Source organism: Parasteatoda tepidariorum, chromosome 8 (genome assembly GCF_043381705.1).
Source record: "Parasteatoda tepidariorum isolate YZ-2023 chromosome 8, CAS_Ptep_4.0, whole genome shotgun sequence".
NCBI lineage: Eukaryota > Metazoa > Arthropoda > Arachnida > Araneae > Theridiidae > Parasteatoda > Parasteatoda tepidariorum.
In genome coordinates this window covers 73,930,922-73,945,535 of record NC_092211.1, presented here as the reverse complement: position 1 = coordinate 73,945,535, position 14,614 = coordinate 73,930,922, and the positions used below count along the sequence as shown (strand labels likewise).

Sequence of the window (14,614 nt, the reverse complement as noted above, 5' to 3'; positions counted from 1 at the left end):
ACAAAAAATAAATAAAAAAAGCTATAACATTGAAAAAGTATATAAAAAGTTTACTACATGAAAGATTTTAATGCAACTAAACACTAAAAATGTTGTCAACAATACACTAAAATTTTTGACGGCTTATGATTCCTGCTTATACGAAATTTATTGTTTAAGTTTGAGTGAGACTTTTCTTTTGAGGTTTTTTTATATGCTTTCAAATTAAAGACACTGAAAGTACTTACTATATTGCAAATGGAAGTTTCCTGTATAAAACAATCAAATTTTCATTAAACTTCAGAAATAATGAACATTAAAGTATTTTTAATAGATAGATAATATACTTGAAATATTTTGAGAACTATAATTCAACTTCTCGACAAGAAATACACAAATCAAACAAAATACTTTTTTCCCTACAAGTTTTAAAAAGAATTGATTTAAAAAGAAACCTTACATCACCTCCCTAAATTACTTTTCCTGTTTTGAAGGAGTTCTCGAAAGTCAATGATTGAAAGAAAAGCATGCTTCACCACTTTGCAGAATCCAATAAAGATAACTAAAGGTTTTATTGCGCATAGAGTCTTTTCAAATAATTCTTATTCTTCCTCAGTTAGCGTTTTGCTTGCAATTTTATACTATATTCTGTTTCTATTACTCTCCTGCCTTAAAGAAATTTCCACACTTTTATAAAGAAAGAATTATGAAATGTGAAATATTTCGAAAGAGTGGAGTATGTTGTAAAATTGAATTAGCAACTTTAAACGAAAAGAGAAAATATCAAATGTAGAGATAGAACAAAATTTGTCTAAATCAATATGGAAACTAACGCTTCGGCTGATTTAAAATGCTTTTGGAGTGAATTTTTATCTATAGAATCCGCAGAAAAACTTTTTTGTTACTAAATATTTGATTTATCCGTATATTTTCCATAAAGAATAAAAATTATTTCTCTAACAAAATATGTTTTTTATTATTCGAGAATTACTTACGTTTTGATAACATTTCAGTCAGGAACTTGTATTGTTTATTTAATATAATATACATAAAAATCAGAGGGACATATATATAAATATATATATATATATATATATATATATTTATATATATGTCCCTCTGATTTTTATGTATATTATATTAAATAAACAATACAAGTTCCTGACTGAAATGTTATCAAAACGTAAGTAATTCTCGAATAATAAAAAACATATTTTGTTAGAGAAATAATTTTTATTCTTTATGGAGAATATACGGATANATGGTATGACCCAGTTTTCTCACATAATTTCTTTTTTTTACTTAAATAATTTGTTTTACTTAAACTACTTGTTCTGTTAAATAAAGCTATATTAAATTCGTATTTCATGGACATAAAACTTATTCGTAATGGATATCTCATTAATAATATTTTTTTATATTATCTTGTATTGATTAAGTTCACATTTTATTAACTTATTATTGTAAATTTATCAGAGTCGTACTATTTCGCATGAATTTTTCGATCTACTGTCTATCTATCCCGAGAACTCCTCATGACTGAAAGTCTGAGGTCATCAGTTTTTTTATAGCAAGAATAATACCAGTTCTAATGAGGGAGAATTAAAAAAAGACATTACTGTCCCAACCAAAGCCAATATTAAGTTATTAAGTACACACTCTTGTTCAATCTTCATAACCACAGAAACCTTCAGCGCGTGAGTCTGTTGTCTGGAGGAGTTCTTTAGATAGCCTGACAGTAACTTACCACTTTTCCGAAATTGGTAGATCAGAATGATCAATGTGCACAAACTAGTAGTAGGTCTAAGTGACGATTTCTATGGAACGGATAGATTTAAATGACCATATGAGTTTTTTTTTTAATAAGTTACTCCGTATCTTAAAACGATTTTTTTAAAAAATATATTGCATTAATTAGAAGCAATAGATTGTAGTAATGGCAACATGCTTAAACAGCTTATCTGACTGTCACCAAAACCAAATTATGGAGAAGTGTTAAGCACGTTGACATATTTTTCCCCTCTGGATGCTTAAATAACAAAAGTTTCCTTTTTGTTTTTATTTGAACATAAATCATGTCGCAAAAGTCTCTAGAAGTCATTATTCTTCAAAATCTCTTCTCGTTTTTTAGAGATTAGAAAACTTTATTTAAATTCAATAAAATGTCTGAAAAATGAGTTGACAGTAGACTTTTATTTATTCGCAAGTGACTGGAATTTTCTACATAACAAATGACCAGCGATTTTTCGCTCTGACTGTTTTTTCTCATTTAATCGTAAAATAGAAATCGGTAGGGAAAAAGCAATTTTCTTCTATACACTTTTTTCCAAAATGTCCTAGCAAAGAAGGTAGAAAAAATAGTCCTTTTCACGCCAAAAATATTTAAGTTTAGCTCTTTTTATTTCAAAAATTCCTCTGTGTAAAGGGCACAATGGAAAAACATTCACGGAAAAGTATTTTTAAAACACAAAAATAAATCAGTCTGAAGTGTTTTAAGGTTTCGATGTTTTATTAAAGAAAAGTTCAAAAAGGTGGAAAAAATTTCATAAGTTTTCTCTTTAAGTTTATGAGAACAATTTCAAAACTGTTTTCATTTTATAGGGAAAGGCTTAAAACTATTCAAACAAAAAAAACGAAATTCATTTGGGAATAATATTAGTGAATAAAAAAAAATTGGGAGTTACATATTTTTATATAGATTGGCTATCATAAAACTCCTCCTTATTTTTTTCTCTATTTTTAGTAGTGTCATAATTTTTATTCTTTGGTAAAACAAACTTTCATATAATTTTATTTTTCATCAAGAAATTTCTTTTGAAGTCCTCAAATCAAGACTTTTTTTTAAAAAAAAATCTAAAATTAGGTTAAATTCAATCGTTAATCTTGTATTGTATATTATCATCTTTAGATTAACTGTCATAAATTGTTTCTTGGCATTAAACGTTTTGTTACCCTAAAAGGTATGATGTTTACTTGAAGAGTAACTATATACACTTCATATAGTTGGAAAGATAAAATTTTGTTTCATATTTCGTCAACACTAATTTCCATATTAATTCTTTTGCTTTCCTCAAATGATTGTCCTGTTGACCATATTGAGTCTATTTCTGGAAGTTTTGGATTAATTAAACTGGAAAAGAAATTAAATTAAGATGATTCAAAGCTTTTTATGAGATAGTAGAGAACGTAATTCAAAATTAGAAAACTTTAAATTACTATTAAAAATTAAAAGAAAATGACTGCTATGGTTAAAACAGAGGGCATGATATCCTTTAAGTATTTATCCAAAGCTATTGTTATGCTTTTTTAGAGAAAACAATAAAATTTTATTAAGAATTTATCGAAATCGATTGTTTTGGGTTAATAGAGACTGCAGTAGAATTGTATAAGAATTTATGTAAGGAGATTGCTGTTGATTGATAGAGACCACAATAGAATTGTAATAAGAATTTATGGAAATCATTTATTGTTGATTAATAAAGACAACAATGAAATTGTATTAAGAATTTATGGAAATCATTTATTGTTGATTAATAAAGACAACAATGAAATTGTATCAAGAATTTATAGAAATCGTTTATTGTTGATTATTAAAGACAATAATGAAATTGTATTAAGAATGTATAGAAATCCTTTATTGTTGGTTATTAAAGACAACAATGAAATTGTATAAAGAATTTATAGCAATCGTTTATTGTTGATTATTAAAGACAATAATGAAATTGTATTAAGAATTTATAGAAATCATTTGTTGTTGATTATTAAAGACAACAATGAAATTGTATGAAGAATTTATAGCAATCGTTTATTGTTGATTATTAAAGACAATAATGAAATGGTATTAAAAATTGATAGAAATCATTTATTGTTGATTATTAAAGACAATAATGAAATTGTATGAAGAATTTATAGAAATCGACTGTCATGCTGAGACCACAATGAATGTATAGAAAGCGATTGTTATGGGTCAATAGAGATCATAATAAAATTATACTAATAATTTATGGAAAGTTATTGTTTTGGGTTAATAGATACCACAATAGAATTGTATTAAGAATTCATATAAATCGGATGCTATGGATTAATAAAAAAACAAGAAGAAACAGAAACAAATGACAAACGTTTCGTAAGTTTTCATAATTCAGAGCGAGATAATTTACGTAGGTTTAATATAAAACAGGCTCTTTAATTCAATTACTTTGAATTTTTACCTAGTAGTTTCGATTACAAATTTTTAACTTTCAACAGTTTGGTATCAACTTATCTAGTTTGGCATCAAAATGTTTTCTAATTTAGTATCAATTTCATCTAGTTTGGTATCAAAATTATTTATTTTGGTAACAACATAATTTTGACTAAAAAAAATAATAAATTTTTTTTAAAACTCCGTACTTATAATTTCCTAAAGTAAATATGTCTTTCTTTTTTTCTTCCAGAAAGATCTTGAAGAAACTGCAACATGGCTGAGGAATACAGGATAAGGTTGGTCGTCCTAGGCGGAGGAGGATCGGGTAAAAGTTCCATAATAAAAAGATTCCTCTTCAATTCCTTCTGCGAAAAGCATCGGCCTACTGTCGAAGATCTTTATTGCAGAGAATTTGATCTTGAAGCTATGACCCTTAAAGTAGACATTTTGGATACAGCTGGAGATTTCCAGTTTCCGGCGATGAGAAGATTGTCGATAGCTACAGCACATGCATTCCTTCTAGTTTATAGCATTGACAGCGTAGAGTCTTTTAACACTGTGAAAATTTGCTTTCAGGTATAGCAGGACATTTATAATTATAATTTGAAACTATGTCACTTTTAGTAAGCAAATAAATTTTTCTACATAGTTTATGAAAAAAAAATGAAGAAAAATACATGTGCTTCATAATTTCTGAAATACTGCAAAATTATTTTGTCTGGAAAACCAAATTGGAATTCACTGTTTGAAATATGATAATATAAACCTAAAGTATAAAAAAGTAATATAATGTGTTATTAAAATACACACATGAAGGTATTTTAGACCCTATGTTATCATTAAAAGTGACAGGAAAGTAAAATCTTCAAAAATTAAATCATGGTGAGAAACTGGTGATTAATGGCGATACATATTGTTGAACATTAGAAACTATTTTGGTTAAAATAGTCTGATCAGGAAAATGTTCAATCTGAAATACATATTTTTAATTATAAACATTCTGTTTTAAATACTATTATTTTTACCTACTTTAAGCAACCTATAACATGAGATAAGAAAGCAGATGATTATTGATTATTTGATGTTATTGATATTCAAAACCACCGACTTTTTTTTCTCCTTTTTGCCTTACGTTACACTTAATTTTGGTACTCAAAAACTATGAAACTTAAAAAATTGAAATTATGAAGGCTTGAAAAATGTTGTAGGAGTACAATGTAATAAAAAAAAAGAATTTGGATATTAGTTCAAGAATATCTAGAAGAATCTATAGAATCGGACGCAAATGCAGAGTTGAAATTTGATGTGTTGAAAAGTTTAATGTCATTTTTAAATGTATTGCAATTTTTTAAAAAAATTCTAATTCGTTTGAAAGTTATTGCAATATTAAGAGATTTTAATTGAAGAATTTTTACTGCCCTTTTTTGTTCTAAATAATAACTGTTTACCAATTTTAAAGATAAGCGTATTTATCTCTCATGAGATTTTTATTGCTTAAGCTCACACTCGACTTGATTTCAAAATCAACAATGAACGTTCATAAAAAAGTGTACAAAAAAATAAGTGTATGAGACTTTTGATGTTGCCACTTATAAATCCTAATATTAGAATCAAAAATTTTAAAAAATAAAAAGAATCTATTGAGATAAATACCGTTTCCAATTTGAAAAGTTATAAAATGTACAGGGATTAAACAAAAATATGGAAACACTTCTATACTAACTCAACACTTTACTACTATTGTGTCAACAATATTTATTTTAACAGCAAATGTTTTGGAGGATTTCACGTATCAAAACTGTTGACACAATTTGAAAGATCACGCTTCTAGCTTTTAGAAATGGCATCCTTTCTACCTATGCTAAATTTGGAATGATCAAAGTGAGTAAATAAAGTTAATAACTTCTTTCTAGCTTTAATACCAGCATTTTCGAAATCCTTCTATTGGATTGCGATATTTATTTAAAAATGATTTAAAATTATAGTGATCTTGACAAAGGATAAAAGCTTTTAACTTCCTACGCTTATTTTGCACTGGTGAAAAAGACACCATTTATAAAAGCTTCAATTTTAATCTTTCAAATTGTTCCAACGGTCTTGCGACGGAAAACCTTTTAGAACATTTGCTGCTATAAGAAAGATTGTTTATGTGGAGTGTTTCCATATTTTTGTCCAATCTTTGTAGGTTGCCTCGCGACGACTCAAAGGATAGAGCGTTCGCCTTTCAATGAGGTGAACCGGGTTTAAACCTCAGCAATGGCTGATCGATAAGAATCCGCATTTGACTTGCATCAACCACATTTCTGACGTGAAATATCCTCGGTGGGAGACGTATCATGGGTTAGAGACCCCCTGTCCGCTGGATAACCGTGGGAGGTTCTCGTGGTCTTCCTCTCCATGTAACGCTAATGCTGGTTAGTTCCATCAAAAAAGTCCTCCACGAAGGCATATTTCTCGCAGTATTTAATTCAGGAGTTCTCTTGTCTTCTGAATTGGGTTCGAAATTACAAGGCTACAGAGTTGAACACAGTAGTCGTAAACCCAAGCAATCGGATCGGCTGTTCAACGACGGTTATGAAATAAAAATCTCTGTAGGTTATCGTCATTTGCAGTTAACAAGTAAAATTACTATATTCTTATTTCTTCTTATTATGGCACACGATTTGTATTAAGTATTTTTTTTTCAAGTACAATTAAATATTTTTCAAATCTCAGTAACTGTTCATTTTGTTGCGATTAACATAATAACAAAATGCTCTTGCACAAAACCGTAATTATTATATTTATGTAAACAAAAGATTTTTTTTTTGCAAAAAAATATCGATTTTTAGGAATAAAAAAATGAGATGATTGAAGGCAACTGCTAGGATTAATGAATGGAGCCTCTTAATTCTTAGCAAGTTAAATGTCTTTTGGCAGCTATGTAAAGTGATGATAAATAATAATTACAACTAAAAACTATTGTGGTAAACTAAACTGAAATAGCCGCTACCTACAATTTTAATCTAAACCAATAAATAAACAATACTTAAATTTTGTTTCATTGAAAATTTTTTTGATTGTTCCTAAATTTTGTTTCATTGAGTTCGAACTGTATCAACTTTTAAAAAAAATCCTGAACTGATTTTTAAGATAACCTTTACATAACATAAAATATTAATGAAATATTTTCGATAATCATGAAATATTTTCGTTCAATTATATATAAACTACGAATATTTTTGATTTTTTATGGTTTTTAAACTTTTAAATTACGAAATAGATGTTGGGTTTTGCGGTTTAAAAAAGTAATAACTTCAAATTAATCCTAAAATTTTGGAAAATTATTGTAGGCACGTGCCTCCTGTCCCCTCCCCTCCCCAAAGCTAACCCAAAATCCAGAATTGAAAGACATTCACAGACAAAATTAATAAAGCTAAAATATTAAATTTTTTTTATTTATCAGTCTTCCCACGGCAGCTGAAACAAAAAACTTTTTTACAAGTTCATCCCAACAAAATAAAAATTAAATGCAATCAAAATCATTTGGTCTAAAGTTATTGCTCGAGGCCAGCTCTTGGAAATAAAAAAAATTTCCACAATCAAGACCTTTTCTCTGGTACTTAACCTATTTCGGTGCAAACTGGAAAGACCAATAACCACAGTGCCGGCAGTAGTACCTATATTAGTCTATTCGACACCTGTTATAAATAACACTAATTACCGTATTACCAGCAGTACTAATTATCAAAGCATCATCGACGCTAATAAAATTATGGCGATAGTTTGCGGTTTCCCTAAACGAATCAGTAGCTTTTCTCCGTTTACTTTACTTTTCGGTACATACATTTTTATTTATTTCAATTAACGCTGATTTTAAACTATTAAATTCTTTAAAAACATATTTTAAATTCAAAACTATAAGCGAAATAAACGCGCGTTTTCAGATAACATTGGAAATATTGATTCTGTAACGTAGCCACGCTATCCGCGTTGATCATTGATCTTGTAAGAGAATTTTTAACCCACTGACGATTCTGCATTTAAAAAGCTGTATTTTAAACTCCAGTCTTCTCCGCGTAGCAAAACCAGTTTTCCTATGCTGATAGATAGGGAGATCGTGCATAGGGGAGAAACATTCTCCCAATTTTCCTATTTGATAAACCGAAATTTGGTTAAACATTAAGGAAAGTACAATAAATTCCTAAACAAAATTGTTTCTAGTTTAATTTATAATAATTGCTATTGCTAAAGCATTACGAAAAATTCACTTTTCAAATATTTCTCTTGAACCGACTAATTGAACTTTTTTAGATCGGAGTCTATAATTAATTTTTGTATTCGATGTCCAACTTTCAGTAACCTCATGCAAGTGTTCTAAGAGTATCTAGACACCGTTTAGATACAAAGACCCACAAAAATACTCAATAAACAAAAACGAAATGTTGACAAAAGTTGTTGTAAATCTAAACTAAAACGGAAAGTACATTAAGAATAAGATTTTAATAGTGTTCATCATTTAACCACTTTTAATACGTATTTACCAGACTCTTGCCATATAAATAAATTTATAAGCTTCATGTAAATACGATTTTTGTTTTGTTATCAAACATCTCATTAAAATATCATTCAGCTATTTTTTTCTTTCTAACAGGAAATTAGAGAGCAGAAGTCAGACTTCCAAGAGGTGCCTATTGTAGTGGTTGGTAATAAACTAGATATTGGAGAGAGTAGTCGAGCCGTTCCGAAAGAGGACGCTGCTGAATGGCTGTTCTGTGAGCTTCCGAGGCTCCGTGCCAAAATCCTGGAGTGCTCAGCGAAAGATAACACCAATATCAAGGACATATTCCGAGCTTTCTTACAGTTATCTAAGTTACCTTTGCCAGCTGAAGGTCTAAAGCGTCGATCCAGCGCCCATGCAGCAGCTGCGTCCAACTCCAACGGAGCTACAAATCGTCTGCAGGCGGAAGGATCCACTCCTGAAGAGGGACCAGCCAGTCCTCTTAAACACCAGAGAAGCTTCAAGCCAAGAAGCAGAAGCTTGATAAGGCGAACAAGTAAAAAAATGCAAAAAATGAAGGATGCAGCAGCAGCTGCTCACGGTACTACTGCTAACATAGATGATTGTTGCATATCATAATCTGTTTGTTTGATGATGATATCCGAATACGGGATCAAAAAGGATGCGTACGAATTATCAATCTTTCTATGTCATTTTAATGTCAGGCTTGTTATGCTGCAGTTCAGTAAGTATTTATATGCGCCAAAAATGATTTTCTTTTGTTTGTGGAGTGAAGATGGGTATCTGGTTATGGATGGTTTAAGAATGGGTAAATAAAAGCCATCAGTAGAAACACCTAACCCACTTCTTACAGCACTTGAAGGCGTCAAAAATTTATAAGCTTTGTAAACGAAGTAAGTATGGCTCGAAAATAACAGCTTTAATAACAACTGAAAGTGAAAATTATTAAATCCCCCTTAATCCCGCTGAAAAATCTAAGAAGCTGTTACAGTCTAAAAAACCATATAATGACATCCGTCTAATGTCATCCATATAATGACATTTAAAAAACTTCTGAGAATATTTTTTCAAATTCTGAAGCAGAACAATTTTCGTATGTAACATAATAATATTTTCTGTTCAGTTGCAGTCTTTAGTCTTGAAATTATAAATCTTTTCGTTAAAGATTGAAACAGTAAAAAAGCCACCTATTTTCTATATTTTCCTACCTGGATTTCAGTTGCAGGTCTTTGATTGTTGATTCAACCGTACGTTTTCCACTGTAGAATTTTTTTCTTCTCAAAATGAATTTGCAATAGAAACCTCTTGTTAGCATCTCTGTTTACTTTCTTTTAAAATAAAAGAGAAAAAATTTCAGGTTTCAAGGCAAACTAGAAAACATTCTTGAGTAGTCTTCATGGCCTGACGGAATCAATAAATAGCAAACATTATATATATTATGGCAAAAACTAATATGACTTCAAAGTCTTAAATAAATCTCCTCTTTCATTAGAGTAAAATGTAGTTTTTGAAGAGGAAATTCAAATCGTAATACCAGATTGTAATATTAATTGTAATATATATTGTAATTGTAATATTAATACCAGTATGATTGAATTCATAAGATTGATATTTTCGCCGCATCCGAAATCTTTGGAAAACATCGTGAGCTTTCTGAGATTTTTGTACTGATAACTTGATTTTTATTGAATGTAGTGCAGCAGAATGCAAAATAACGGTTTGTACATGAAAGCCATGGCAGTTATTTATTTCTCAGTTAGTTTTAACTGAATTATATGTATGTGTTATAAATGGTGCCATTATTTGTTAAATAGTATCTCAATTTATGTGAAAGAATACTGTTACTTTGTGTTTGAAACTTACTGTGCTATTAGCAGTTCTATAGTTATTAGTGTCTTTCTAGTATCGTGTTTTTCCGTTGTTTTGTTAACGGAAAAAACAATGTAAAATATGTTACTTTTTAAATGCTTTATTTTTTAACGCATGGAAATTATAGTTTTTTATTGCATTATCTCTAAGGCTTCTTTTAAAGTTTAAATAATATTTCGAGTGAAAATGCTTTTTAAATGAATTTTCTCTTCTTAAAATGGCTATTTGACTATATATACCTGAATATAAAAATCTTGTTTCTTAGTTATTTTTACTACTATATTGCCTTTTTAGCTAAACATTGAAACATTTCTAAAAACATTGAAACATTTCTTATAATCCTCTAATTAGGCTTAACCGATAAATAATTTTGGAGCTTTAGTGTTATATTTAGTTATTGGTATTAATCGTATAACTGTTGTGTGAAGAATACGATGTTTTTTTCTCTATATACAGACCGAAAATGTCTATATAGTATACGCTGCCAAAAAAAGTTTCAGTATAGTACAGAAACCTCATAAATTTGTATAACTTATCCATTTTAAAATATTGAAATACTTCGAACTAAAAATTTAATATTGTGATTTATCATCAAAAAATATTGATATTTATGGATATATCGTGATAAATTTCCAATTTTACTAATTTACTTTATTTTTTGCTTTTGATAATATTTTAGTTACGCAACTGAAAAAAAATTCTTTTTCAAAATTGTTTTAAGTTATATGTCTTAATTAAGATACTTCCGACAAGTCGCTGTCAGGATTACATCGTTGCGATTAATTATCGCTACATCTTCTTATTCGATAATTATTGAATATTTATCATGTTCCATATTTATCGTTACCGATATTAAGGATAGTATCACATTCCGTATTTTTTTAACGATAACGATCAAAAAATTATTGTATTGTCGTTATTTATTGTAAGACATTCATTAAAACTTCACTCTAAAATATCGTTAACACGTTATTAAACGTATCGATATATCCCTATATTTAGCTTTACATCTTTAAAGAGGATTGCTTTCATTGCATTTAATTCAGCTTAACTAAAGATACTTTTCTTGATATAATTAAATTAACATCTAAATTTTATTCTAACATGGTTTTAATCATTCTTTAATTATTATTTAGGAAAACGTTATTTATTTTCTTATGCTGATTACCTTCTTTCAAACTACAACGCATGCAGCCGGCTTCTTAATTTGGAAATATTTTTCTCTTTGAAATAATGTGCTTCAATAATTTTAAATATTGTTAAAAACCAAAGCCATATCACTATGCCACGTCTAATATACGTTATATTTTAGTTTTAAATATTTTTATAACAAAAATATTTGCAAAAAAACTACTTTCTTTCATCGGAAATTTTTTTTTTATCTTGCTTAAATTATTTCTTTTATTTCGAAGATTAGATATTCATATCATTATAAACCCTATTTTGTTGCAGTTAACATTTTACTCTTAACTAATCATTTTTTGACTAAGAAGCAAATTTTTAATTCTTATAACTATAACATATGTACTGTTTATATACATGCATGGGTAGATTTGTTTTATGTCTATATATCTATGTTTACATGTGAGTTTTAACTGTTTTAAAATTATCTTTATTCATTAAAGTACTCTCAAAATCCTCGGTCTAATAATATAAATAATACTAGTGTTGTATGTTAATGATTGTTTTTGTTCAAAATATTTTATTTATAATTATTCACGTTTTTAAAACAAAACAATTTTAGTAATTTCAATATTATCAACAATTATCACCGACAAATTCGCATACGAAGAGCATCAATCGTCATAGAAGAATTAAATAAATTTTATTTACATAAAATGTTACAAATGTATTTCTCTTAAAAACATATAATAACTCAAAACTATTGTTTTTTCTATTCTTTGAAAAAAAATTATTACATTATTACAACATTTTAAAAAGTCCCTAGAAAAGTATTAAAATCCTTACAAATTTAGTATTTCATTGCGTCAAATCCATAAGTTGATTTTTATTGACTTAACAAAATTAAAGTTTTTTTACAGACCTTAATTAGTTCAATAAATGAAACTATAAAATATTGTAATTATTAATGCTGATGGAGAACTTAATTTAAATAATGCACAGTTTCTTCTCTCAATTTATTACAAAAATGGAGCGTTCAGCTCATAGCTTAGAATGAAATAAAAATTTACACGCAGTTTTATTATTTATGATAAATTAAAATAAGCAAGTCAAAAGTACTAAATAAGCTTTTTACTAAAACAACGCTATTTTTAAAAAAGGCAATTTCTAAAGTTTTACTGAGACAACTATTGAACAGAGAAGACATGGACTTAAAAATTTTTCTTTTCGGAAAAATGGTATATAAATAATAATAGATAAAAAAAAATTTGAGTAAAACAGACGCAAATACAGCAGATTCGGAAATTTATGATAATCAATTGATTATAAAAGGGAACAATTCTTCTTTCTGTTGCATGGAATTTTTTTTAACAGATCTTAGATACTATTGTATAGCTCTTTTCAAATCGGTAATTGGTTTTTTTAAATGATATTTATAGTCAATTTTTGGTCGAAATGTAAAAGTTAAAAAACGTTGTATGTAATAGGGGATCTCATAAATGTTGTGGTAAACAACTAGAAAAATTAGGGCGCAGCATCAGGATGACTGCAAACGAGCCCATGCCGGGATATGTCATCTCACACCGCTATCCGTATCTACAAGCTGTTTCTTCGTGTTCTTCTAAACAAGTCATAATAGGGAAGCACTCCTATCCGATGGGCCGGGATGGCCTGGTCGGTAGGGCGCTGGGCCCATGTCCGACAGTTCGTGGGCTCGAACCCCGCCGGCCGAAGACTCCCCGTGTAGTAAAGTGACTGATGCACGTTAAATCTGTCGAGTCGCAAAAGTCCTCCATGTTCCCATAACAAATAAATACCTCTGGGGGTACTGGATTGGAGATCGATCGTTCTCTGCTTCAGGTCAAAATTACGATTTGTGGATGAATGAATGGATGTATGAATGGATCCGCCCTATAAACGGGTGCGACGTATGGTGTGGCAGAAGTCGAATTCTTGGCCATAGATGGCGCCACTGGAAAACAAAAACAATCGCACCCCCTCTGCCTAAACAGACATACGTCAACAACAACTCCAATCCGATGCTTCAGGGAATGGGTTCCTATGCAATTTTAATCCTAATGATGTGCCCTAACTCTCCTAGAAGCTTGTAGCTACATTTATGTGACCCCCTGTTATAGATATAGTTTTTAACGTTGTACATTTTGACAAAGCAAAATGACTAAAAATGTCATTTAAGAGCTTGTAGCTAAGAGATTGTAGCTTTATTAAAAAAAACTAATTTCAGATAAGAAATCCCCATTTCCGAATTAAACAAGATCAAATATTTGCATAAATGCAACAAAAAATTTGTTCCCCATTGTTACGATTTGGTTATTTTTTCTTTTGTTTTAACCAATATTGGAAATCACGTTTTCTTCTTCGTTTTACGTTAATAATATTTTTCCTGATATGTATGGATTCGTAATATTTTTCCTGATATGTATGAATTTGTAATATTTTTCCTGATATGTAGCGTAAGCTAAGTATATTTTTAGAATCCTTGTCCAAAAGTATGCACAGTAAAAGTACTAAAAAAAAAAAAAAACAATCGTAATCAAAGTTTATTTATTAGGTTTAAAACTAATGAAGATGGCGAAACCAAAAAACATCAAAACTTGCTTGAATTCTTTCCCCCCCCCTCAGATTCCTCCAACAACCTGACTTTTAAAGTTTTATTTTCCTCATTTGAATATTAGTTTGATGTCGCTCTCATATTGTATACAAATTCTAAAACTGTGCATTAAGGTTGGTGAGTGCAGAACATTCTGTATATCTTTAATTTTTATTTCAGTTTTATCATGCTTATGATGTATTATTTTTTAATTAATTTTTTTAAAAAAATGCTTTCAAGCATAAAATAAGTTCCTGTGTGAATTAAGGATTCAAAACTTCTCTGTCTCTTTTTTTTTTTTTTTTTTTTTTTTTTTTTTTTTTTTTTTTTTTTTTTTTTTTTTTTT

The 14,614-nt window shown here is 28.8% G+C and overlaps 1 protein-coding gene across 2 annotated transcripts in view; it reads left to right on the top strand.

The window, feature by feature from the left end:
• LOC107448605 (GTP-binding protein Di-Ras2) overlaps positions 1–14,281 on the top strand; it is a 143,830-nt gene extending 129,549 nt beyond the window's left edge. For both annotated transcript variants that reach the window (XM_016063867.3, XM_016063869.3), the window contains exons 3-4: positions 4,416–4,741; positions 8,799–14,281. In XM_016063867.3, the coding sequence (XP_015919353.1) occupies positions 4,439–4,741; positions 8,799–9,284 (789 nt within the window). In that variant the 5' untranslated portion in view covers positions 4,416–4,438 and the 3' untranslated portion in view covers positions 9,285–14,281. The remainder of the gene's footprint in view (positions 1–4,415; positions 4,742–8,798) is intronic.
• The last annotated feature ends 333 nt before the right edge of the window (positions 14,282–14,614 follow it).